The sequence below is a fragment of the Sus scrofa genome, chromosome 17 (genome assembly GCF_000003025.6).
Source record: "Sus scrofa isolate TJ Tabasco breed Duroc chromosome 17, Sscrofa11.1, whole genome shotgun sequence".
NCBI classification, from domain to species: domain Eukaryota; kingdom Metazoa; phylum Chordata; class Mammalia; order Artiodactyla; family Suidae; genus Sus; species Sus scrofa.
Window position 1 is genome coordinate 30,336,567 of NC_010459.5, and position 23,841 is coordinate 30,360,407.

Genomic DNA, 23,841 nt, shown 5'->3' on the forward strand with positions numbered 1-23,841 from the left:
CCTCACGTCAACCAGAGGAAATGATGGTATTACTTTCCCTCCTCTATAGATGAGGCCCTGAGTTTCAGGGGAGGTTAACTCACACACTCTGCTAGTGCACTAAGCCCTGCCAGATAACTTACAAGTATTTTCTGCTTATGCTCAATTTTAAATAGTAATAATAATGTAAAAAGAGAATGTACTGGCTTTTAGAAAGCTCAAACTTCAAGGTTGATTTGGTTCCCAATACAGTTATCAAAGGCTTGATCTCTCCCCATCTCTCTTGTCTACCTCGTCACACAAGGGCTCCCTCCTCAGGGTGGCAAAATAGCTGCCACAGCACCATCCACATATCACATGTCCAGAAGGAGAAATAGCATCTTTCCCCCAGTCCCCTGGCAAACTCCTTTTCTAGGTTCAGTGGCCCTAACTGGGCATTCTACTACCCCAGAATTGGGCGCTTAGAGCCAAAGGTATCTCTAACCTCCCAACTCAAGCACCACAGCTGCAGTAAAAACCAGGCTTGCTTCCAAGAGGAGAGGGTTAACTGATAGAGAAGAGTCATTACAACTAGAATGTTATGGAGCAATGAGTTGAACCCAGGACTGTCTGCTAATTCAAACAATATTTATTGGCATTCCAGTCGTGTCACAGCAGAAACAAATTTGACTAGGAACCATGAGGTTTCGGGTTCGATCTCTGGCCTTACTCAGTGGGTTAAAGATCTGGCATTGGCGTGAACTGTGGTGTAGGTCACACGCACAGGGGGCTCGGATCTGCTGTTGCTGTGGCTCTGGCCTAGGCCTGCGGCTACAGCTCCGATTAGACCCTTAGCCCTGGGAACCTCCATATGCTTTGCGTGTGGCCCTAAAAAGACAAAAAGACAAAAACTCTTGCTGTGGGTCAGAAACAATTTGCTGGTGACACAAATCTAGAAGTTTCCTGCCCTCTCACTCTCCTGCTGCTGACTCTGCTGCCTCTCAGCGTTAAAGCCTTGCGTTTTCGAAGAACTCAGAGCAGGATAAATGCCCTCCTAAACATCTTTTCTAGGTCTGAAGGCGTTCTGTGACTCCAAGCTGTCATTTAATTTGTATCTCTCTGCCTCCTCGTCTATACAATCAGGAATGATGATTATATCTCCGCCTAAGGTATGAGAATGAAATGAAAAGGGCTTACATGAGAAACAAAGAAACTCAAAAGCAGCAGGACATCCAATCCAGGGGTCATAGGGGAGGTCAACTCCCGTTTTCATTCCAGTCATACGGTCATTCAGAGTTTTGTACATTAAACTCCATTTTCACTGGCTTGGGCTTTGTAAAGACATTGAAGAGTGAATACCACTCCAGAAGTGTTAGTTCAGTTCACGCTTTTTACTCAGCCAGCATTTTATTTTTTTATAATCCAAATGATTGACTACTTAAGTGGGAGGTCACCTATGCTGTAGAGCACCCCCCCCCCCGCCCCAGTTTCTAAACTTGTCCTGACACCTGAAAGCAAGGGTCCTCTTAGGAAAACAGGCAAAGGTGCGCGCTAGGTAAGCTGACCATAGAGACGCCGGGAAAACGCAGAGCACTAGTAAACCTCACCTGTCTAGAGGCCTCTGCGCAGCCGCGAGACAGCCCCGCCCCCAGTGCCGGAGACCCCAATCAGGGGCCTCATCTACCTTGCGCCGGAGTCAGTGACCCGGATGAACCAATTAAGACTCAAGCGCGGATTTGCTGTGGTCTTCTGGGAAAGCGCCTCTCCCGGAAGCCTCGAGGCCTCGAGCCACACCTGGGCGGGGCTTTCCGGCCCCGCCGTCCCACTGGCTGATACAGCTGCCCGTCACAGGGAGGGGCGGGGCCTGGAGCTCGCGTCTGCGCCGACCTGGCTGGCCCCGCGCGGGAACCCGCGGAGGCGCGGACGAGACCCGGCAGGTCCCGGGAGGAAGGGGCGCGGAGGGGGGGGCTCTTCCCGGCCCCTTCAAGCAAGCGGCGGAGGAGCGCGGAGACTCGGCAGGCCAGGCCAGACCGTCAGGGGGGTCCCCGCGGAGCCGCGGCCCGCGTGACCAGAGCCGCCCACGCCGACCCCAGCTGACTGAGGCCCCCGCTGACTGGGGTCATATCTCCACGCTGACCGGCGCCGACCAGGGCCGCCGCCCCGCTGCCCCTGCCGCTCAGGTAGTTCCCCCCGCTCAGGTAGGTGTCTTCCGTGCCGGTAGGTGCCCCCCCTACCCTCTGCCCCCGCATTGTGGGGATGCAGGCTGGTCCTGCCGCGAGACTTAAGCAGGTTACAGCCCCGCAGGAATGACTCTCTTCCTGCAGACCCTCCAGGTGGGCGGCAGGTTGAGCTGTGTCCGCGGAGGCAGGGAACCCAGGTACCGGGGAATCGCGTAGAAGCCGGGTGAGGGGGAGTCCAGCGAGGGAGACAGGCCTGTGGGGGCGGGGCGGGGGACGGATTATAAACTAGCCCTCGGGAAACGAGTGCCCGCACATTTGACCCCAGAAAGGCAGGAGTCAGTGAGAGGACAGCACCGTCCCAACATCGTGTTCTTAGATGACAGATGGGGGTGTGCCCACGCGGACCCTCATCCACACCTAAGTATTCTTTTCTCATTAGCGAAGTTGTTACAGTAACGCCTCGTCCATTCTGGGGACCATTGAAAGACGTGGTGCAATGTTAAGCGCTAGAAAATAGGAGCTACAAGTGAGTGTCTGCAGAGCCGGACTTGAGATCCTCAGGAGGGGGTGGCAGAACCCGCGTGGGCGCCTGGCCCCCAGGCCCCTTTCTGGAGGGATCTATCTCCAGCCTCGCCAGTTCTGTCCTGGAGGCTCAGGCCTCCACCTTCCTTAGCCCTTAAGCGTTCCTGACTTCTTCCCAGCCCTACTTGGGGTCTTTTATCTATTACATGAGCTGATTTTTTTTTTTTTTTTTTTTTTTTTTTTTTTGCTTTTTAGGGCTACACCTGCATCACATGGAGGTTCCCAGGCTAGGGTTTGAATCAGAGCTGTAGCCGCCGGCCTACACCACAGCCACAACAACGCAGGATCCAAGCCATGTCTGCAACCTACACCACAGCTCACACAACAGCAGATCCTCAACCCACTGATCAAGGCCAGGGATGGAACCTGCACCCTCACAGTTCCTAGTCGGATTTGTTTCCGCTGTTCCACTGCAGCATGGTGGGAACTCCTGATTTTTTTTTTTAAGTTAAGGTCTTTGAAACGAAAAAATATTCAATATTTAAGTTTGTAAATCTAAACATATTCACTATCTTGGTAATGTTGTCCTCTGTTTGATTTTTGTGTGGTGAAATGTTTTAATCATGCAAAAAAAGAACAGAACAGTTGTACCATACCCGGAAAAAAAGCAAGTAATAATTTTTCCTTATGCTTTTGGACTGGTTTTGTTGTTGTTTGTGCTGTTCCTTTTGGCGGGGGACAGCAGTTGGCAGTGGAAGTTCCCGGGCCAGGGATCAAACACATGCCACAGCAGTAGCCAGAGCCACAGCAGTGATCCCTAACCCACTGAGCCACCAGGGAACTCAAAGATGTTTCTAATAATGGGTATCTATATTGCTGGGCACTTTTTTTCTTTTTCTTTTTTTATTTTTTTAAGCCATTCTCACAGCCTGCAGAGGTTTCTGGGCCAGGGATCGAACCTGAGTCAGTGACAACTCTGAATCCTTAACTACTAGGCAACCAGGGAATTTCCTCTGGACTGTTTATAAAGGAAGTTGACATTTTGGCTTCAGCCAAAATTCTTTTTTGCTGCCACCACCCCTTCGCCCTGCACCTCATAGAATCTCCGTCTGGCCCCTGCCTACTTTCATTAGCACTCAGGGCTTCCCTGTGCTCCTAGGATCTGCACATCCTCCCTCATTCCAGTCAGCACCAGCTTCGCTCCTCAGTGCCCAGCAGCATGAGGACTGCAGCCACCATAGCGGTCCTGTCCAGTCCTCGTAGCATTTGTTCTCTTAAGAAACCTGCCTTCTCCTCGCTCCCCAGGCCCTGTGGCTGAGCTCATACTAGATGGCCCCAGACTCATCAGCTGAGCTCTGCTGGCTGGCTGGCCTTAATTGGGCCTCTCTTCCCTTCCTGGGTGCACTGTCTTTACGGGGTACACTGCTTCCCTGCTTCTCCAGGGCAGCCACACCTGTTCCTCTCTGCCAGGATAAAGCAGCCTTCCATAGTCAGATGGCCTGTAGCTTATAAAATGAGTTCATTAGAATTCATAGTAATAGCTGCCACTTGTGAATGTGTGGGTCTCAGGCTTTTTCTGTCAGCGTGCGGTGTACACTGCTTTGTCTATTCCTACATTCAGTTACGCACAGTAACTTTAAAACGAGCAAACTGAGGCGCAGTAAGACTAGGCATCGGCACCAGTGTCTTCTGGAATCCTCTCCACCGTATGTATTTGTTCTGCCACCAGCAGAAGACGCTGGCACTCACACAGGCTCTCTTCGACTTTCCTGCCCCACAGCCTGGCTCCCCCAGGAACAGGAGGCACCTGGGCGGAGGCCGGAGATGGCATCCGTGGACTTCAAGACCTACGTGGACCAGGCCTGCCGCGCAGCCGAGGAGTTTGTGAACGTGTACTACAGCACCATGGACAAGCGGCGGAGGTTGCTGTCCCGCCTGTACACAGGCACTGCCACCCTGGTGTGGAACGGCAATGCCGTTTCGGGACAAGAATCCTTGAGTGAGTTTTTTGAGATGTTGCCTTCCAGCGAGTTCCAGATCAACGTGGTAGACTGCCAGCCTGTCCACGACGACGCCACACCGAGCCAGACCACTGTCCTCGTGGTCATCTGTGGGACGGTGAAGTTTGAGGGCAACAAGCAGCGGGACTTCAACCAGAACTTCATCCTGACGGCCCAGGCCTCACCCAGCAACGCAGTATGGAAGATCGCCAGTGATTGCTTCCGCTTCCAGGACTGGGCCTGCTAGGGCGCTGGGAGCCCACTGAGGCCAAGGGCCCTCCTGGGCACATGCTTGTTTGTCATAGCTGCCTTTTCAAAGTAGTGAAATTCTCTATTTTTCTACTTGCCCAGTGGAGACCCTGGTTCTGGAAACTCTGATGATTAAAAAAATAATACGAATGTTGCTTTTTTCCCTTTGCCCAGTATGTTTGGTAGGTTTTGGGTAGGGAGGTGGAGGGGAAGGAGAGTTGCAGGCAGCAAGCTTGGAAGGCCCTGCGGAGGCTGAGGTCCAGGGCCTTCCCCAGGAGCAGGTGTGCGCACAGGCGTCCCAGAGGTGGGCTCACGGCCTGCTCACACCAGAACCCCTTGGGACACTGAAAATGACCAGGCCACACATCTTGGGCCAAGTGCTCCTGAGTCTCAGGATGGGGCTGTTCACTGGCATTTCACAGGAGCAGCCCAGCCCTTCGTATCCAATTCCCTTTAGCACATCAGAACCCCTGACACCTCAGCCCCTCTGCGGAGAGTCAGGTGGATGAGGGCTGGTGAAACACCAAGGCTGGAGCTGATAACTGCTTATAAAACAAGGCGGCTGCCGCGACTGCTTCTGCACAAAGAGCAGAAGAGAACTGCTTTTAAGAGGAAGAAGTATGGGCGTGGGAGGGAGGATATCAAATTAGGTGCTGGTTTTACTGATCCCGAGGACCAACTCTAACTGCATTTCTCCAAAGTAAAGAAGGATTAGAAAGCTAGAAGTTTCCATCATCCTCTGGTGTGTAGATGAGATCTTGCGGACACATGGCTTCCAGGTAAAGCTGAGAGACAGGTGTGCTAGGGGGTGGGTTAGGACCAGGATGGGGACCCTTGAGGGGAAAGAGGTGCCCATGTGCAGACTGCACAGATGGCTGTTTCCTCTTAGTTCTCCTCCTCAGCCTTGCTGAGCACCCAAGGCTGCTCCCAGCTCAATGACAGCTGGGCCGGATATGAGATAAAGTCCCCACATCAAAAGCCCATTTTTCCTCTGTCCTGCTGCCTGGGAAGCAGCTGTGGTGGCCGGACCACTGGCTTTGGCACAATGGGGCCAGGAGGATGGCTTGGCTGTCCCCTCAAGGTAAGTTAGTGCTGAGCTGGATGGAGCCTGGGTTCCTGGTGACCACATGGACCTCCAGAATAGCCCTACTTGGCTACCCACAGACTAATTACCTGAGAAAGAAAGCCGTTTTTTAAACTATTAGCAGTTGGGGATGGTAACAAAATCTCAAGTGAGAAAGGAGATTTAGATGTGGGTGTGTCATGGGGACATTGCCCTCAAGCTGCTTGTAATCCAGTTAGGGCAAGACTTAGAAATGGTCAGTTCAGGGAGTTCCCGTTGTTGCTCAGTGGTTAAAGAATTTGACTAGGAACCATGAGGTTGCAGGTTCGATCCCTGGCCTTGCTCAGTGGGTTAAGGATCCAGCGTTGCTGTGAGCTGTGATGTAGGTTGCAGATATGGCTCAGATCCCGCGTTGCTGTGGCTCTGGCATAGGCCAGCGCTGCAGCTCCAATTAGACCCCTAGCCTGGGAACTTCCATGTGCCAAGGGAGTGGCTCTAGAAAAGGCAAAAAGACAAGAAAAGAAAAAAAAAGAAATGGTCAGTTCAATACATTCAGCTTCAGAGCCATTTAGAGAGTGGTCTGGCCAGTGGTAGAGATCCTGGCAATACACAGGTGAGATAGGACTGAGGTTCCCAGCTGAGGTGTGGACTGGGCTCCTGGAGCACTGTTCCTCGGGGCCAGAGAGGGGTGTCAGACCACTCAGGATGGCTGTTCTGTGCTCTACGTCACCTGCCCCTACTCACACAAATGTACTTGTCCCTGGTCCCCTGCCCCTTTGGCCACACTGGCCTCACTTGCTGGTTTATGTAAAGGAAGCATGCCCTCCTGATGGTCGTTAACCCATGGGCTTGAGGGACATGGTTTCTCTGGTAACAGATGAGCCCACCTGCCCTCAATCCCCCTATAAATGGTAGCCTCTCTCCCCCCAGTTGTCGAGACTGCAGCCAGCGTGACACTGTGCCTGTCCATTGTCTGTCATAGCGGGTGTCGCTCCCAGACCTGGCTTCAGACATGTAAGGTTCCCCTGCTCTTTTAACTAATGATGTCTCTATTACTGTCTCAGGGCTCTTGAGTCTTGCAGCCGAGCAACTTCAGGACTTGCAGGCCTGTGGGCGCGGCCCAACAGACGGTTAGTGCAGGGACTGGTTTGGAGGGAGGTGTTGCTGGACTTCGGGCCTCAAGGTTCTGTCCTTAGGGGGTGACGTGGGTGCCACCTTCCTCACCTCAGGCCTGGGTAGAGGGTACAGGTCCCATAGGGCCCCCAGAGCTGGACGTGACCCTCCCCCCTGGAGGTTTCAGGGCAGCAGCTGTAGGCGTCCCTGTACACAGCAAGCCTGGCTACATTTCACCATGTCCCCTGCCTCTAGCCTAGAGAGAAGGGGCCTCAGCAGGACCTGCTGGGCTTGGCAGGAGACCCTACTGGACACAGCCTACAAGGACCTCCAGCCCAGGGCTGGTCCACCTGGAATTTCTGAGCAGGGCGGGTGTTGCTGCCATAGCAGGAAGGATCTCACCCCCTGACAGCAAATGGCCCCAACCCTGGGGACTAGATGGAGAGCTGGCAGGACAGAAGGATGGTGGCAGCTGCATGGCAGCAGCCTGCACAAGGGGCAAACCCTGGTCAGTGTCCCGGGCCAAGTCAGGCCTGAGTAGGGAGCCCAGCCTGGGAGGAGGTATCTCAGGTGCCGGGCAATTGGGCCTCCATGGTCATTGGGGCTGAGTCTCCAGGGAAGCAAGAGTCCCCCAGAGCAGGAGGCCTGTTTTGCAAGGCCAGATCTCAGCAGTGCTGGGGGCCTCAGAAAACCCATTCTAGTGCCCCACAAAAGATCCCAGGTTCAGAGATGGCCAACTCCTCTGTTACCCTCCAAGACTCATGGCTAAGAAACTCAGGGGTGATGGAGGTGGGCAGGGAGCTGGCTGAAGGAGGGTCCTGGCCTGGTTTGCTGAGGACTGGGGGTTCCTAGATGGGACTTTCAATGCTAAGATCAAGAAAGTCCCAGAAGATCTGGAACTAGTCGGTTACCCTACTTTCAGCCCCCCAAAAAACCCCAAATTGCACGGTGGCCCCTGGAAATAGGGAAGGAGGGGACTGGGGGTGGGGCCAGGGGTGCTACGAGCAGGGGGCCATCAGGCTGTCTGCCAAGCCTGGTCGTCGGTCCCTGCTGTCCTGGGGCAGAAGTAAAGCCGAAAGCTGGTCCAGAGATGGGTGGCTGAGAACTCAGAAATGGAGTGTGGCCAGGCCCAGGAGTCAGAGGGGACACAAGCCCCTTCTTAGCTGAATGTGTCTCAGGGGCAGGGTTAACATGAAGTTCAGACCCCTGCTGCCATCTCCTAAGGAGAGAATTTCTCCTGCCTGTCAGGAGGCAAGGCAAGAGGCCTTGTTCCTCAACTCCGGAAGAACATCAGTGTTGCCAGTCTCAGGTCCTCTCCCCACCACTCGAAGATTCCACACTTGCAAGGCAAATGTTGATAGAAATGGGAAATGTTGCTTTAATCAGAGAGCTGGCAATCTGGGGAGAAGGCAGACTCATGTTCCAGAAAACCACCTCTGAAGACTCTGCTTGGCCATGAAAGTTTTTACAGGGAAAAGGGGGAAGTGATCTCAGTTCATCATTGAGATGAGGGTCAGAGTCATAGCCGTCCCCTGCTGTGTGCAGGCCTGCTGACTCCTTGTGATCTTTTTTTAGATGCTGTCCTGTTTGTGAGATTCCTGAAGTGGGAGGCTGGGGAAGATGTCTAGGCATCTGTTAATTGCTTATTCTTTTCTACTTCTTTATTCTACAGAAAGAACCAACAGGTTAGGCAAGGCTTTGTGTGATCAAAAGATTTGAAGATGTGCTTGGGCAGGAGATGAATAGAGCATGGGGGCGCCTGGTTTAAGGTTAGTGACAATACAGCTTTGCTAAAGTGACAAGGAAGGTGCCCTGCTGAGGGTGGTTTCCTGCAAAGAGCTCTTTCCTGCCAAAAGCTGCTTATATCAGGCCCTCATCTGCTTCCTCCTTGAAAGAGGCACAACATGAGTTTGAAAGTGCTCTGGGAAAGCCACCCCAGAGTAAATGCAGATGCGGCTTAGATCCAGATGTGAAGACATGTCCTGTCTCCTCTCTGCCATCCTGCTCACAGCCTTGCACTTTTTTGTCATCTCCCACTTCAGAGAGGAAGGTGAGCCAGAGTCAGTCGTTTTATTTTCCATGACTCACATGAAGTGTGGACACTGTCTTCTGACAGGCGGGTGGGAGGAAAAGGCTAAGACTTCCACTTGAATCTCCTGCTCCAGCCTGAAGGCGAGCTATTCCCCTTTCTAAGGCATGGCGGGCATTTGTGCCCGCTTCCATGCCGCAGGCCCAGCCAAGGAAACTGGGCCCCTCTTGTCCCATCAGGTGTCCCCCACCCCAAACACTCCCCCAACCCCCACCTGTCCCAAACACACAAGCCTATTGTGCTTTTATTCAGAAATTCAGAACCAAGGCCTTCTACAGGGCAGAGAGAAAACAAGGTGGTTAAAAGGGAACGAAACGTTACATGAGCAGACAGGCTGCTAGTGCTCAGGCACGCACTTCATAGCAGGTGCTTAGCAGGCCACCTCACCAGGAAGACCTGCAAACCCTGTGGAGGGTGTTCCTGAATCCCCAGCAACCTCCAACCCTGAGCATGCTGGGGAAACTCCCATCGGAGTGGTCGGACCAGGGAGCCTTCAAAATGAAGGTCTGGTGGGCGGCCCTCAAATATCACTGTCCCACGGACAAGAACCGATTCTCATCTGGAGGTTCGGGGCGGCAGTGGGTCACAGTAACACAGGAATGAGCAGGAAGGGAGCTAGGTGAAAATGTCGCACGGGGTCTCCTGCCCACAACAGCATGGCCTTCTCCACGGACCCTATGCCGGGCAGTAAACGTGGACAAGCCAGCGGCCCTGCACACTGGCATGTGGCGTTTCTTGAACTACAATGAAGATACAGTCTCAGGGATAGACAAGGCAGCCTCCCTCCAGAGCTGCAAACCTGGGAAGAGGCAGGACCGCAGTCTTCGAAAATTGACCCCATGTGGAATTCTCAGCAGCCGCGACCCCGTCCAGCTCACCGGTCTCTGCGAGGCCGCCCGGTGGGTTACGGAAGGCTGAGATGCCCCAATTTCAGGCCCCGCAGCCCCCAGGCGGAGGTCTGAGAGCCGAAGGGCCTCCACAGCTTAGCAGTGGGGCACTTTCCTGCGCTTCCGGGCTGCACGCAAGGCTATCGACGTCATCACTCGGCGACGGCCCAGGACCAATTGGAAGGCTGTGTGACAGCCAATGGGTGGTGAGTGCTTCGGAACCTGGGGCGGGGCGGGCGGAGGTAGGCAGCTTCTGTGTTCCTCTTGAAGCAGTTTAGAATTTGTTGTAGGTAGTGCCTCCTGGTCTCCTGGTCTGGTTTTGTTTGCTTTTTTTTTTTTTTTTTTTTTTTTAAGAAATTCTAAGATGTTTGTAACAATGGTAGCAATATTGCCAGCCCTTCCCCTTTTTTTTCCATACCTATGGCATGTGGAGGGTCCCATGCCATGGATGGACTCTCGCCATGGCGACAACACCAGATCCTCAACTGCTAGGCTACCAGGGAACTCCTATAGCTTTGCTTTTAAAGCAGATCATTTCCTGATTAAACCAGCATACCTTCTTTACATTATAATATGGTGAGCATTCCAAGAAATTCAGTGATTTTCCAGATATATTGAAGTATATTTGACAAAATTATTTATCTTTAAAGAGTATGTGGTGATTTAATAAACGTATGTATTGTGGAATGATTACCACAAGCTCCATTAAACATTCTTTAAAATGTTATTTTAATAACTGCATAATAAACCAGTGCATGGATGTATTATAAATGATTCAGTCCTTCTTGTGGGCAAGCCGGCTGTTCCCAAATTTTCACTAATATTACTTCAAAATTGTTCACTCCCTCTTACTTCCTTAGGATGACTTCAGGGCCTGTTACATGGAGATAAACATCTATTCTAACCACGCCGAGATGGCATTCTCACAGCAAATTCTGCATCACAGGTTATTGTTTAACCTCTGGTCAATTTGTGGCATTCATTTGTTTATCCTTTTTGTAGTATTCCCTTGTCTCCTCTTTGTCACATGCATATGCATATGTGAATATTCCCCTGTATCCACTATGTGTATGCGTTTGTAAGTTGTCTGCGTTCTTTGCTAGCTTTGCATTGGGCCGTTGGTGTTTTCCTTGTTGATTTCTATAGCTTCTTTCAATAACCCAATGTAATTTCCACTTTGTAACCTGATCACATAGCATATCTAAAGAGAACTGAAGGAGTTCCCGTCGTGGTGCAGCAGAAACAAATCCGACTAGGAACCATGAGGTTGCGGGTTCAATCCCTGGCCTTGCTCAGCGGGTTAAGGATCCAGCGTTGCCATGAGCTGTGGTGTAGGTTGCAGACGTGGCTTGGATCTGGCATTTCTATGGCTGTGGTGTAGGCCAGCAGTTACAGCTCTGATTAGACCCCTAGCCTGGGAACCTCCATATGCTGTGGGTGCGGCCCTAAAAAGCAAAAAAAAAAAAAAAAAAAAAAAGACCAAAAAATTTAAAGGGAACTGAAGATAAAATCTATAACAATCATATCCACTTGGTCAATCGCTAAAGCTATTATGATCCCAACTAAAGAAGTCCTTTCAGCACTGAACGCTAACTTGGATAGAACACAGAATCCTGGCTGCTCTTTTCCATGTATTCATGCTTCTGTGTCTACATGGATTTCTTCCTTCTAAATACTTCCTGTGTTCTTTTAAACTCTTAGGATCTTTGATAGTGACAAGTTAAGATTGAAGCAATGTTACAAGGTTTTATTTGAAATTGTCCTATAAAAAGTGGTACATCACTTATTTTGACAATCTGTTGAAAGTTTATCTCAAAGCATTTGTGGCCAGATTAAATTTACACAAATGTGGAGTTCCCGTCGTGGCGCAGTGGTTAACGAATCCGACTAGGAACCATGAGGTTGCGGGTTCGGTCCCTGCCCTTGCTCAATGGGTTAATGATCCGGCGTTGCCGTGAGCTGTGGTGTAGGTTGCAGACGTGGCTCGGATCCCGCGTTGCTGTGGCTCTGGCGTAGGCCGGCGGCTACAGCTCCGATTCGACCCCTAGCCTGGGAACCTCCATATGCCGCGGGAGCGGCCCAAGAAATAGCAACAACAACAACAAAAGACAAAAAAAAAAAAAAAAAAAAAAACCAAAAAAAAAATTTACACAAATGTGAGGCTCATGATACTATATGTGAATTATGATTTAATGGAATCTGAACTCTTTCAAAAAATAAGGTGCTATTCTTTTGTATATTTCCCACCTCCTATCATGAATTATATATATAGGCTTTTCTTGCAGCCATTTTATTTGGGCTCATATCTTGAAGACTGAGGACTACGTTTTTTGAAACTATGGAGAGGTCTGATAAGTTGAACATCATGCTGGAGACACTAAGACACTGTTTGTGTGAAAATCCCTTACTTAAAACTGTTTCAGTCCATTGGTGAGGAATGTGCGTGTGGGAATGGAAAATGGTGCAGCTGCTGTAGAAGACAGATGGGGGGTTCCTCAAAAAGTTAAATACAGAATTGCCACATGATCCAGCAATTCAGGCTCTAGATACATCCCCAAAAGAAATGAACACAGGGACTCAGATACTTGTTATCCAGTAGAAAGTCATTATGTTTATACTGGTGTACAAATATAGTGTATGTTATCACACACAAAGATTCAGTCCAGAACCACTGGAATATGAGTATGACCATCTTTAGGACTCTGGTCTGCACAGAGCACTGCTGTGGAGGTTCAGTCCTGGCTCCCAAATTGCTGTTATCTTGGGTACGTTGCAGTTTTAAAATGGCAAATGACTGTTTCCCAACTCCTTCCTTTTTGGTGCTTAGAGCCCCACCTCCAATTCCCTAAACACCTCCAGGGGCCTGGAAATCATGAACATGTCTGAGCTTATGGTGTGAGACTTTGTCCTGGTCAGGGAGCTGGGCTGGCTTCTGGGGAGGAGACAGCTGAGTGGAGATGAATTAACTGGGGGAAAGAGGGAGGATCTGAACAGGATGTGCAAACGGCCTGAGGAGGGAAGGATTCGGCACCCAGCAGCCTGTGCCCAGGAGGGTGCGGAGGTGAGATGGCCATGATGCAATCAGGCAGGAGGGCCAAGTCCCTGGGGTTTTGCAAGAAGCTGCCCCACCTCCACTCAATGTCTTAGAAACCACACTTCTCAGTGTTGACTTATGGATTCATGCAAACCAGACACAACTTTTAGTATGCTATTTAATCACACCCAGTTTAGTTCCCTTTTGGCATTTACCTGATCTCTGTTCTGCTGTAGCTGGGGAGACTGGTCTGCACAGAGTACCACTGTGGAGGTTCAGTCCTGGCTCAGACTCGCTGTGATCTTGGGTAGGCTGGCTAACCTTCCTGTGCCTCTGTTTCCTCCTCTGTATATATAGGAATAATGATACTACCCCTTCGCAGAGTTTTGTGAGAAAGTGACATACTACTAACATGAGTAGGGCTCACCCTCCGTAAGCATGAGGCACATACTGTTCTTATTAACCCGTTTGGGCAAGGAGATTCATTTCTGGAGGAAGTCAGGGCTCTGGGTGCGGGAGAGCAGGAGGGTCCTAGACTACTAGGGAAGGACTCAACTCTCAGTGTGTGCACCTAGGGGTGAGCCCCATGCTCCATGAACTGGGCTGGCTTCTGAAAATCCTGAGAAGGGAAGCGATTGCAGGATCCACTTCTGGGTGAACCTGGAGGCAGAGCCAGCAGTTGTGCACAGAAGGTGGGGTTGTTCTGGAACCAGGACATGCTTTTTTATCTGCAGCAGAAAGTAAAGATTGTGCAGGTTCTTACAAATCAGAAGCTGGAAAATAGGGCAGCCGGAAGCCTCCTTGCTTGGACCCTCTCACCTGGGCCCGACTACCCGGGACCAGGGCGCTTTGGTCCACACAGCATCCCAGCCACTTCAGGCAGATGCTTTATGACTGTGTCAGAGCCTGTAAGAGAGGGAAGGTGGCGGCTGTGCAGCAGATCTGCCACATTCTACACTCGCAAACTTAACCAGAAGACACCGGATGAGAAGTCGGCCCAGGGCCCGCTGGACGTCTGGGAGAGACGAGGATCAACAGAGGCTGGGGAGCTGTGATATTAAGCCCCTGGGGTGGAGGGCGCGTTCCAGAGGTGTCCAGAGGGTCTCGCCCCGTGTCCAGAGATCGCACACGTTCGGAGGCTCTAGGAGCAGACGGCTCCCGCTCAGCTCCTGAACCGCGTCGGCACAGCGAGGTCTAACGAACCCAGCCGGACCACGCAACGAACCTAGGGATCAGCCAACCGCTTCCTGCGGCACGTGGCGGAGCCCCGCCCCTCCTCCAGGACCCTCCTATCACCCTTACGCCCCGCCCTCTTCGGCGCTGGATACCCCGCTTCTCCCTGCGCCAAGCTCCTGACGCCACGCCCCTCCACCAACGCTCCGCCCAGTCTGGCTCTCGACGCTCCGCCCTTCTCTGAGCCCTTCCACCTTGTGTCACTTCCTCCCCGTGCCCAACCCTCCGCCGCCCAGTACCGTCTGACGTCACGCGCCCCCCCCCCGGCGACCCGCCCTCTTGTACTGCCCACCTGCTGCAGCGGGCCCGCAGCTCACGTGATTTTCGGGGGCAGGCCGACCCCGCCCCTGCCGCGTAGCGGGAGAGGCAGAGCTGCCGTTGCAGCCTCCTGCGCAGGCGCAGACTTTAGCTCGCGGTGGGTGACGTAATTCTTCGCTGCTGGCCTAACGCGCGGCGGCAGGGTGCGTCGGCTCACGTAACTTCCTCGAAGGGCCTCCGCAGTCGGCCGTGCGTGCGCAGGCCCTACCCGGCCCGCGAGGGGCGGGGCAGGGCCTACGGCGGCCAATCGGCGTCGCCTTCACCGCCCCTCGCGCCCCGCCCCCGGTCCGTTCGTCTGTCCCCTGGCCTGGTCCTCGGAAGCGCTGGGTCTGCGGCGGCCGGGCGGGCGGTGGGTGAGCAGCCTGGGGGGCAGGAGGCTGCGGCCTGGGCTCCGAGTCGGGCTCAAAGGTCACGAGTGGGCGGGAGGCCGTCAGGGAGCCGGAGGTGGTCCGGCCGGCAGCGGCGAAGAGAGGAGGCCACCTGCGGCCATTGCCCTGCTGACAGGCGGCCACTCGGGCTGGACGGGTAGGTGAGGTCGGCCCCGGGGACCTGGGCCTGTGGAGGGCGGCACATGCCGAAGCGGACGGCAGGTACGCCGCGGGGAACGTTCGCGCCGTGTTGGGCAGGACGGGGCTCCGGGCGGGCCGGGCAGTGGGAACCTGGTGCGCGGGCGAGGCGGGCTGTAGCTGCCTGCCCTGTGACCTTGTCGGCGCCTTTCCTGTGAAGCTTGCTCCGGGACGCCCGCGCGGCTGCAGCCTTCACGACGGCCTGTCAGTCTCCTGCATAGGAACCCCTGCTGAAAACCCTGCCCAGGATAGCGCCGCTGAACACGCATCGTTCAGGTGCTGCGACGGTGCTGCCCGTGGTAGGGCCTTATGGGGTTGGAGGTGGCCGTGGATCGTGGCCACTTTTCCATGAAGTTTTGTCCATGAATAGTAGTTATTTAGTTGGTTGTTTTCCAAGGCAGACAGTGGTCGCCATGTGTTTTAATTATTATGTTTCCTGGTCAAATAAGTAGGCGTTATTTATTGTCGCTATAAATTCTCTTCGTTTTGGGGTCTGGGACTGTAAGCAGGTTAGGAAGTAACCTAGATAAGGTATTGCTTTAACGTAGTTCATTAATCATAACTTTTATCTTTGGGGGATCAGTCTCTCTTCATGCAAGTATGTCATGAAGCTGTATCTGGGCTTCAGAAAAATGCTAAGAAGTGATGTGTGTTTTGAATCTGTACATGAGAAAAGTTGGGTTTCTGTCGTTAATCACTTTATGTTCTCTCAAGAACTGAAATCATCCTCATAATTTTTAATCCTTCTACTTCATGCATGAGTAATTTTTGGTTTTGTTCCCAAGGCTGCTTCTGGGAGGAAGAAACATGGAGAGTGGTGCAGTTCTGCTAGAATCCAAGTCCTCACCACTGAACCTTCTGCACGAGATGCACCAGCTCCGCCTGCTGGGTCATCTGTGCGACGTGACGGTCAGCGTGGAGTACCAGGGTGTCCGCGAGGAGTTCATGGCCCACAAGGCAGTGCTGGCGGCCACCAGCAAGTTTTTTAAGGAAGTTTTCCTTAACGAGAAGGCGCAGCTGGCGCCAGGACTAACGTCTACTTAGATGAAGTGCAGGTCGCCGATTTTGCTTCCTTTCTTGAGTTTGTCTATACTGCAAAGGTACAGGTGGAAGAAGATCGGGTGCAGCGAATGCTGGAGATGGCTGAGAAGCTGAAATGTTTGGACTTATCTGAAACCTGTTTTCAGTTAAAGAAACAGATGTTAGAGTCAGTACTTCTGGAGTTGCAGAATTTCTCCGAGTCTCAGGAGGTTGAGGAGGGTGGTGGCTCCCAGGTTGCTGCTGCTGCTGCTGCTGTTGACCCCAACACTCGGGGGGCAGGTGTGGCTGGGGACCGACCTCTGACCAGCAGCCTCCCGGGCTCCTCAGATCCCCAGGCAGAGAGAATCAGCAACGGCTTATTGCCAGCTCTGCCCCCAAGGAAGTCCAGGGAGAAGCCAGACAAGAGAAAAGAGGTTGTGAAGCCCCCCTACCCTAAGATCAGAAGGGCTAGCGGGAGGCTGGCTGGGAGGAAGGTGTTCGTTGAAATTCCTAAAAAGAAGTACACACGCAGACTCCGGGAGCAGCAGGGCAGTGCAGCGAGCGATGCAGGGGACTGCGGGGCACCCCAAGAGCCCAGCCCGGACGCTGTGGGAACAGAGGGGGAGCCAAGGACAAAAGAGGAGGCCCGAGATGCCAGTGCCAGGGAGGCAGAAACTGCGCTGCCTGAAGCGAGGCCGGGGGAGGGGGAGGAGGACGAGGGGGCTGCAGCGGAGGAAGGGACGCTGGGGACCAGGCGGAGTGACTTCCCATGCACCAGCTGCGGGAAGGCCTTTCTGTACGAGAAGAGCTTCCTGAAGCACATCAGGCACCACCATGGTGTGGCCACCGAGGTGGTTCACCGCTGCGACACCTGCGGCCAGACCTTTGCCAACCGCTGCAACCTGAGGGGCCACCAGCGCCACGTGCACAGCAGCGAGCGCCGCTTCCCGTGTGAGCTGTGCGGCAAGAAGTTCAAGAGGAAGAAGGACGTGAAGCGACACGTGGTGCAGGTACACGAGGGCGGCGGAGAGCGGCACCAGTGCCAGCAATGCGGCAAGGGCCTGAGCTCCAAGACGGCGCTGCGGTTGCACGAGCGCACGCACACCGGCCACAGGCCCTACGGCTGCCCCGAGTGCCAGGCCGCCTTCTCGCAGCCCTCGGCGCTCAAGACACACCTGAGGTGGGCCTGCTGGCTCCCTGGGGGAGGTGGGGTGTCTTGGGGCTCTGCCAGCGTGGCTGCAGTGTCGCCCGAGCTGTCACTTGTCAGCTTGCTCCCTCTAGTCGGGGGCCGTTTTGAGACTCTGGGTTCACTCTGGGCAGCGATGCTGGGGTGTCCTCCCAGCCTGGGCTGAGGGGGGCTCCCTCCCTGGGAGCCACTCCTGTGGGGCGGGGGCCATCGACCCCACTCCCTCTCCCCAAGCTTCATTTAGAATGGGGGCCCGAGACCAGCTGGGTAGCACAGTCCCACTGCAGACGCTAGTGAGGTGATGCTTCTCTGGGCTTGGGGACTGCTGGCCACCAGTTAGCCCCAATGCAGGAATTAGGACAAACAGTGATTCTGTTCAGTGATTTTTTTTTTTTCAGATGTAACTCACTATAATTTAAAAATTTAACTTTCAGGGCATCACTGTACATTTTAGAACTTGCCAGAATAAGCTTTTTTGTTTGTTTAATTTTATTAGAGCAAGAGCATAGCTGACTTAGTGTTCTGTTAGTTTCAGGTCTGTGTACAGCAAAGTGGATTAGTCATACGTATAAATATATCCCTTCTCTTCTCGCACATAGGTTATCACAGACTGTTGAGTAGATTTTCCTGTTTAGTGATCTTTGAACTGTAGGTGGGTGATATTCAGTGTTTAAAGTTCCCACGTTTATGCTTGAAATCCAGATGTGGCCGGTTTCTCCTCTGCCTCAGACCTGCCTGCGAACCCGGGCTATGTGGGGAGGTAGCTGGGTGTCGTCGTCTTTACTGTCACTTAACAGCCTGGCTCAGGAAGGGCTTGGTAACCTTGGTGACAGCCATGCCATCCTCAGGAATGCACCTGCGACCAGCTTGCCTCATGTTGAGAGCAGTTCTTTCTAGACTGTTCTGTCGAATTAGGGAAGGATGGTAAACATTTTGATCATGTGGAACTTTGTCAGCAGTGGTCCCTGGGGTGTTTGTGGTGCTTACTCCCAACGAGGAAGCTTTACAGAACTGTGCAGTGCAGTCCAGTGCTGTGAACACCAGGGGAGGCCAGGCCTCCGGCTGCACGTGCACGAACCAGATGCTGGGCTTCTCGGAGCCGGGCAGTCTTGGCCGCAGGCAGAAATGGATTTGGGGTGAGAGCCAGGGCCTCTGTCCCTTTCAGGGCTTTGCCTTAGGGTTTCTGCAGTGAACCGTCCCGTAGGTGAGGGTGGAAGTGGTTTTGCCAAGTGAGCTTTGAAACCCGTACCGAGTTACCCTCTGCGTGCTGTGCTTTCAGAATTCACACAGGGGAGAAGCCTTTTGTCTGTGATGAATGTGGCGCAAGATTCACTCAGAACCACATGCTGATTTACCATAAAAGGTGTCACACAGGTAAGCACTCAGGCTGTCCTGCTCGCATGTCTTTCCTGGCTGTGGAAGGGAAGCCACAGCTCACCTAGAAGTGGTTCGGGTTAAAGCCGTGGCGCGCCTTCCCCTCTGGGAAGTGAGCACAGCTAAATAGAATACGCCTGCTGCCTTCAGTGCTGTGGGCCGCTTGTGGCGGCGGCCATGCACACTGGCCTGGGAACTGGCCCGTGAGTCCTAAAGAAATTGTTCTGAACATGGGAAAAGCCACATGCTCTTACCCGCTTCTTCCTGATAAGAGCGGTGGGAACCGCCTGACTGTCTGGGGGGTGTTCAGTAGATGGTAAATCTACCCCTCCTGACCCGACCCGGCTCTTGGAAGGAAGGGCTCTGAACGTCATGGAAAACACCTGCACGTGGATGCCCCCTTGAAAAAATGCAGCTATGCAAACGGTTAATCCCAACTTTGCGTAAAAGATTGGTTTTCAAAATTTTTTGTGGTGTGATTTTATTCCGTGAAGGAGGACACGTAAGCCCCTTAGCCCGATCCTAGGAGACCCTCCTGAAGTTCAGGGCCCTGCGGCAAGTGACACCAGCTGCTGTGCACTGACTATCTCACTGACAAAGCTTTTTACTTACCTTTACTTCTAAGCACTGTCATGTGAGCCTTAAGTTCAAATATAAAGTAGACAGGTGAGCCACTTAATGAGGTGAACTACTAAAGTGAGCAGAATTGGGGTCTAATGGAAGACTGAGGTGGGGGCTAAGGGCAGGTCACACTGAAAGATTAAATTAGAATTGGTTATCTGATGAAAATGCCAATGTACTTGGCCTTTATTTTTTTTTATTTTTTCAGGCTGCACCCGCAGCATGTGGAAGTTCCTAGGCTAGGAGTCAAATCGGAGCAGTATCTGCCGGCTTATGCCACAGCCACAGCAACTTGGGATCCGAACCACATCTGAAATCTACCCTGCAGCTTGCAGCAAGGCCAGGGATCGAACTCACATCCTCATGGACACTAGTCAGGTTCTTAACCCATTGAGCCACAACAGGAACTCTTTTTTTTGGCTTTATTAAAGCTGGAATTATAATTGCGTTTGTGAAATTGGAGCACACCTGACAGAGGAGTCTGATGGGACCAGAGCCCAGGCTGCACAGCGCAAAGGGCAGACGACCCTCCTCATGCGACCTGCTCGGCGCTGGGAGTGCTGCTCTGAAAAAGACACAAGCATCCAGCCTGGATGTCCCCTTTCACGAGGGGCTCTTATTCTGATGATGACCCACAGAAGCACTTTGAAAAGGTTCCTGGTGGCTCAGTAGGTTAAGGATCCATGTTGTCGTTGCTCTGGAGCCGGTTCAATCCCTGGCCCAGGAACTTCTATGTGCCACGGGCACAGCCAAGAAAACAAAAACGCAGTGATTCCACCACACTGGCTGTAGACTATTTTCTTGTTTGGAGGACTGAATTTCCAGGATGGGAGCTGGCTGAAGGGGCTCCTTCATCTAATCTACTGGAATCTTTGTGGGTTACACCAGTTCGCAGCAAATAGCAAGCCCTGCATTTGAAGAGAAGTTGAATGTAGAAGACATGACAGGCTGCCCCCCAGCGCACTCAGGAGGGGTTCGTGTGGGTTTTAGAGGGAGGAGCTCCCTCCTGCGTGTCCCAGTGCCCGTGTCGCTTCTAAGTTCCTGTTTCATCCTTCATGTAGGTGAACGGCCTTTCATGTGTGAAACATGTGGCAAGAGTTTCGCTTCTAAGGAGTATCTGAAGCATCACAACAGAATCCATACTGGATCCAAACCCTTTAAATGTGAAGTTTGTTTCAGGACTTTTGCTCAGCGGAATTCACTTTACCAGCATATCAAAGTCCACACAGGTATGGCTGGAGTGTCACCGGGGATGGGAGGGCAGTGTGGCAGGAAAGTATCCCGAAGGGTTTGTGTAGATTCACTAGCTTTACTTGGAACTTAGCTTTGTGTCCTAAATAGCACGGTTTTTGGCTTGACAGCCCAAAGGGTGACTGTATGAGCACAGGTGTGGGTGCGTGCACGCCCAGCATTTCCGGTTATTTGGGGACAGTGACCAACATACAGCCATGGACACATGCCACAGGCCCACCACTGCTGTGGGAACTGGGCCAAGTCCATGGCTGTGGCTCCAGCCAGGGAAGGGACCTTTTCCGCAGAGGCCAGGGACTGGTGTCTCAGGGACGTGTGTCCGTAGCGCCAAGCTCTTCCTTCCCAGGGGAGCGTCCCTACTGCTGCGACCAGTGCGGCAAGCAGTTCACACAGCTCAACGCGCTGCAGCGCCACCACCGGATCCACACGGGGGAGAAGCCCTTCATGTGCAACGCGTGCGGGCGGACGTTCACCGACAAGTCCACCCTCCGGAGACACACCTCGGTGAGCGCGGGCGGTCCCGGGGGTGGGGGCGGCGGCTGCCTTACCCTGCGGCAGGGCCACCACCGCCTGGGGGTGGAGTGAGTACCCTCCTGGCAGGACGGTGGTGGTGAAGTGAGGGCCATTCTGCCGGCACGCCCCATTTTGGTGACCTGGGAGGTTGACAGGTCCTCGTTCGGGGACTGCTCTGTGTCCGGTCTGCAGATCCACGACAAGACCACCCCGTGGAAGTCCTTCCTCGTCATTGTGGATGGCTCACCCAAAAATGACGACGGGCACAAGACTGAACAGCCTGATGAAGAGTACGCAACAGCCAAACTCTCTGATAAACTGCTGTCTTTCACAGAAAATGGCCATTTTCACAACCTGGCCACAGTCCAGGGCAGTGTGCCCCCCGTGCATGAGGACAGGCTTGCAGACCCAGCCTGCAAGTCTGACGGCCCTGTGGTGTCCCAGGACACACTGCTGGCCACCGCCATCAGCGAGCTCAGCGAGCTGACACCCCAGGCCGACCCGGGGCCCGAGCAGCTCCACTCTCTGACCAGCATGGAGTAGAGCTGGGCACCTGTGAGTATCAGCTGGACGCCGGGAGCCAAGAGAGAGAATTGGGCCAGAATGGCTTCCGCAGGTTTTCCTGAATTTCCATGCCTTGCACGTCGTCTTCATCAAACCATCTCCCGAGCTTCCCTGCCAAGTCTTGATCTGCATGATCTCAGCCACTTAATCACCAAACCAGGCAGTTATGCAACCTCACTCAGTCTGGTGTCATCACTGTCATCTCCGTGTCCAACTCACGCTTGCTGGTGCCTGGCTCGACTGTCTCAGGGCCTTTAGCTTCCATCTGCGTTTGTCCCCCAGATACTTCCAAGCTATTTTTCTACCAACTTGAAATAAAACTGGGACCATATATGTGTTCTCAGCTGTTTGCTTCCTATCTGAAGCAAGTCAGATCTGCTCTGGGGACCCTGGAGTGGGGCTGAGACAGTGCCCAGCCATCCCTCAAGCCCTGGCTGTGGGGCTAAACCGAGCGCCGTACTCCACATCCATGTGGCTCGGCTAGCAAGATGGTCGGGAGATGACTTCCAAGATGAAACGTGGCTGTTGGGTTTCACTCCTAAAAAGCTGTCCTACCAAAGACTAGCAGAAAAATAGTTTTTGCATAGAGGTGTGAAAAATTAAGGTGCTTTGAGAACACCTCAGTGTAGCTGTTTTATCACAAGTAGCAATGAGGTGGTTGTGGCAAATCTAAACAGAATATTGGTATTTTTGTTAGGTTTTTCTGAGTCAATTTCTGTAATTTTCAGAAATCCAGAATTTCTGACACCTCAGGAATCTGACGCAGACAAGTCACTGGCGCACGCCTGTGCCCCCCCACCCCCCACCTGGGCGTCTGTGTGGACTTGACAGAAGGGACCAAAAGCCTTGGCACATACATGTCTTTGGTTCGCCTTAAGAGTGGGCTGTGGAACCGCTAACCTTGTCTTAAGTGCTCTTGGCTGCCTCCTGGCGGCCTTTTTCGCAAAGGGCACGTGCAGCAGAAGGTAATCCCGCCGTCCTCACCCAGCCTGGGTCCAGGTCTGGCCATGAGGGCAGGCCACCGCCGTGTGCAGGATGCTTTGCCTCACATGGGACCCCAGTAAACATGTTCACTTAAAAAAGAGGATTTTTTTGTCACTAGTTGCTTTTTTACTTAATGTTTTAATTTATTAAACTTGCTGTGAAAACACTTTCCCTAAGGAAAAGGTACTTGATGCACAAAGTCCAGGATGAAGACAGCTGCGTGAGAGACCAGAAACCACCGAGGACGTAGTCTTGCCGGTGACACTCTGAGTGTGCAGGGACAGCCTCGGGGTGTGGGCGTCGACCCCAAGGCTCCACCTGCGCCCAAGGCAGTGCTGCTGACTCCTCACCTCCAGTCATGACAGCACCTCCTACTGTGTTTACAGAACACGCATGTCACTTGCCAGGATGAATGAACTGTTTCACAGAGTAAAGTCATCTTAATGAGAAGGAATTTAAATAATAGGTTATTTTGTTACCTGTTGGAAGAATTTGTCTTGAATTTTTCTTTGAAACTACAGAAAATTGTTTAATGCGCTAATAAATGTTTGTTTTATAAAAAGTGTTCCCAAATCTGTTTGCTTCCATTTATTAGGATTTAGGTTCTATACAAAAAGACTCCTGATTGAAACAGGTATAGTTCCCTTAATTCTAAGGCCTGTGCCCCATGCGTGTTCCTGCTGTGACAGGCTCTGGGCCCCCACTGCTGGTACTGTGGCCTCAGAGCCTCAGGACAGGCCACCGAGGGGATGCTCTGAGCCTACGGCCTTTGCTCTGAACCAAAGTTGGTTGTACAGGGTCTGAAAAAATAGGCCAGGTGGTGGGTGTAAAGCGTTATGAAAGGTGATCTTAACAGAAGTGTAGCTTTGCCGAAGGCAATAATCTTAACCAACAAATGTGAGTATAAGTTGTGATTTAGCTGTTAAGTTACGTGTCTTGCCACAGAAGGGACATTTTTTGAGGCCAAATTGTGGTAAGGGCCCTCCCGTGACTCTGTGGCAATGGGGCATCATCAGCATCTAGGTGCACATGTGTAACTCTAATATAGTCCATCCAATCTGAACATACAGAAAGTATGTGACCTTCTAATGGAGACAAAGGAGCAAAATGTCAAAG

General features: G+C 52.7%; 2 protein-coding genes across 2 annotated transcripts; both read left to right on the forward strand.

Annotated features, from left to right (window-relative positions):
- On the forward strand, positions 1,813-5,063 carry NXT1 (nuclear transport factor 2 like export factor 1). The gene is made up of 2 exons (XM_003134295.4): positions 1,813-2,156; positions 4,441-5,063. The coding sequence occupies exon 2, from the start codon at positions 4,485-4,487 to the stop codon at positions 4,905-4,907; it is 423 nt and encodes a 140-aa protein (XP_003134343.1). The 5' UTR covers positions 1,813-2,156; positions 4,441-4,484; the 3' UTR covers positions 4,908-5,063.
- On the forward strand, positions 14,867-23,679 carry GZF1 (GDNF inducible zinc finger protein 1). Its single transcript, XM_003134296.6, is given in 7 exon segments — positions 14,867-15,171; positions 15,998-16,224; positions 16,227-17,412; positions 18,698-18,792; positions 20,475-20,642; positions 21,011-21,168; positions 21,370-23,679. Coding segments are annotated over 6 exon segments (2,163 nt in total). The 5' UTR covers positions 14,867-15,171; positions 15,998-16,019; the 3' UTR covers positions 21,721-23,679.

Excerpts from the sequence above, each read along its gene's own strand:
- NXT1 (XM_003134295.4), top strand. The coding sequence starts at position 4,485 with ATGGCATCCGTGGACTTCAAGACCTACGTGGACCAGGCCTGCCGCGCA.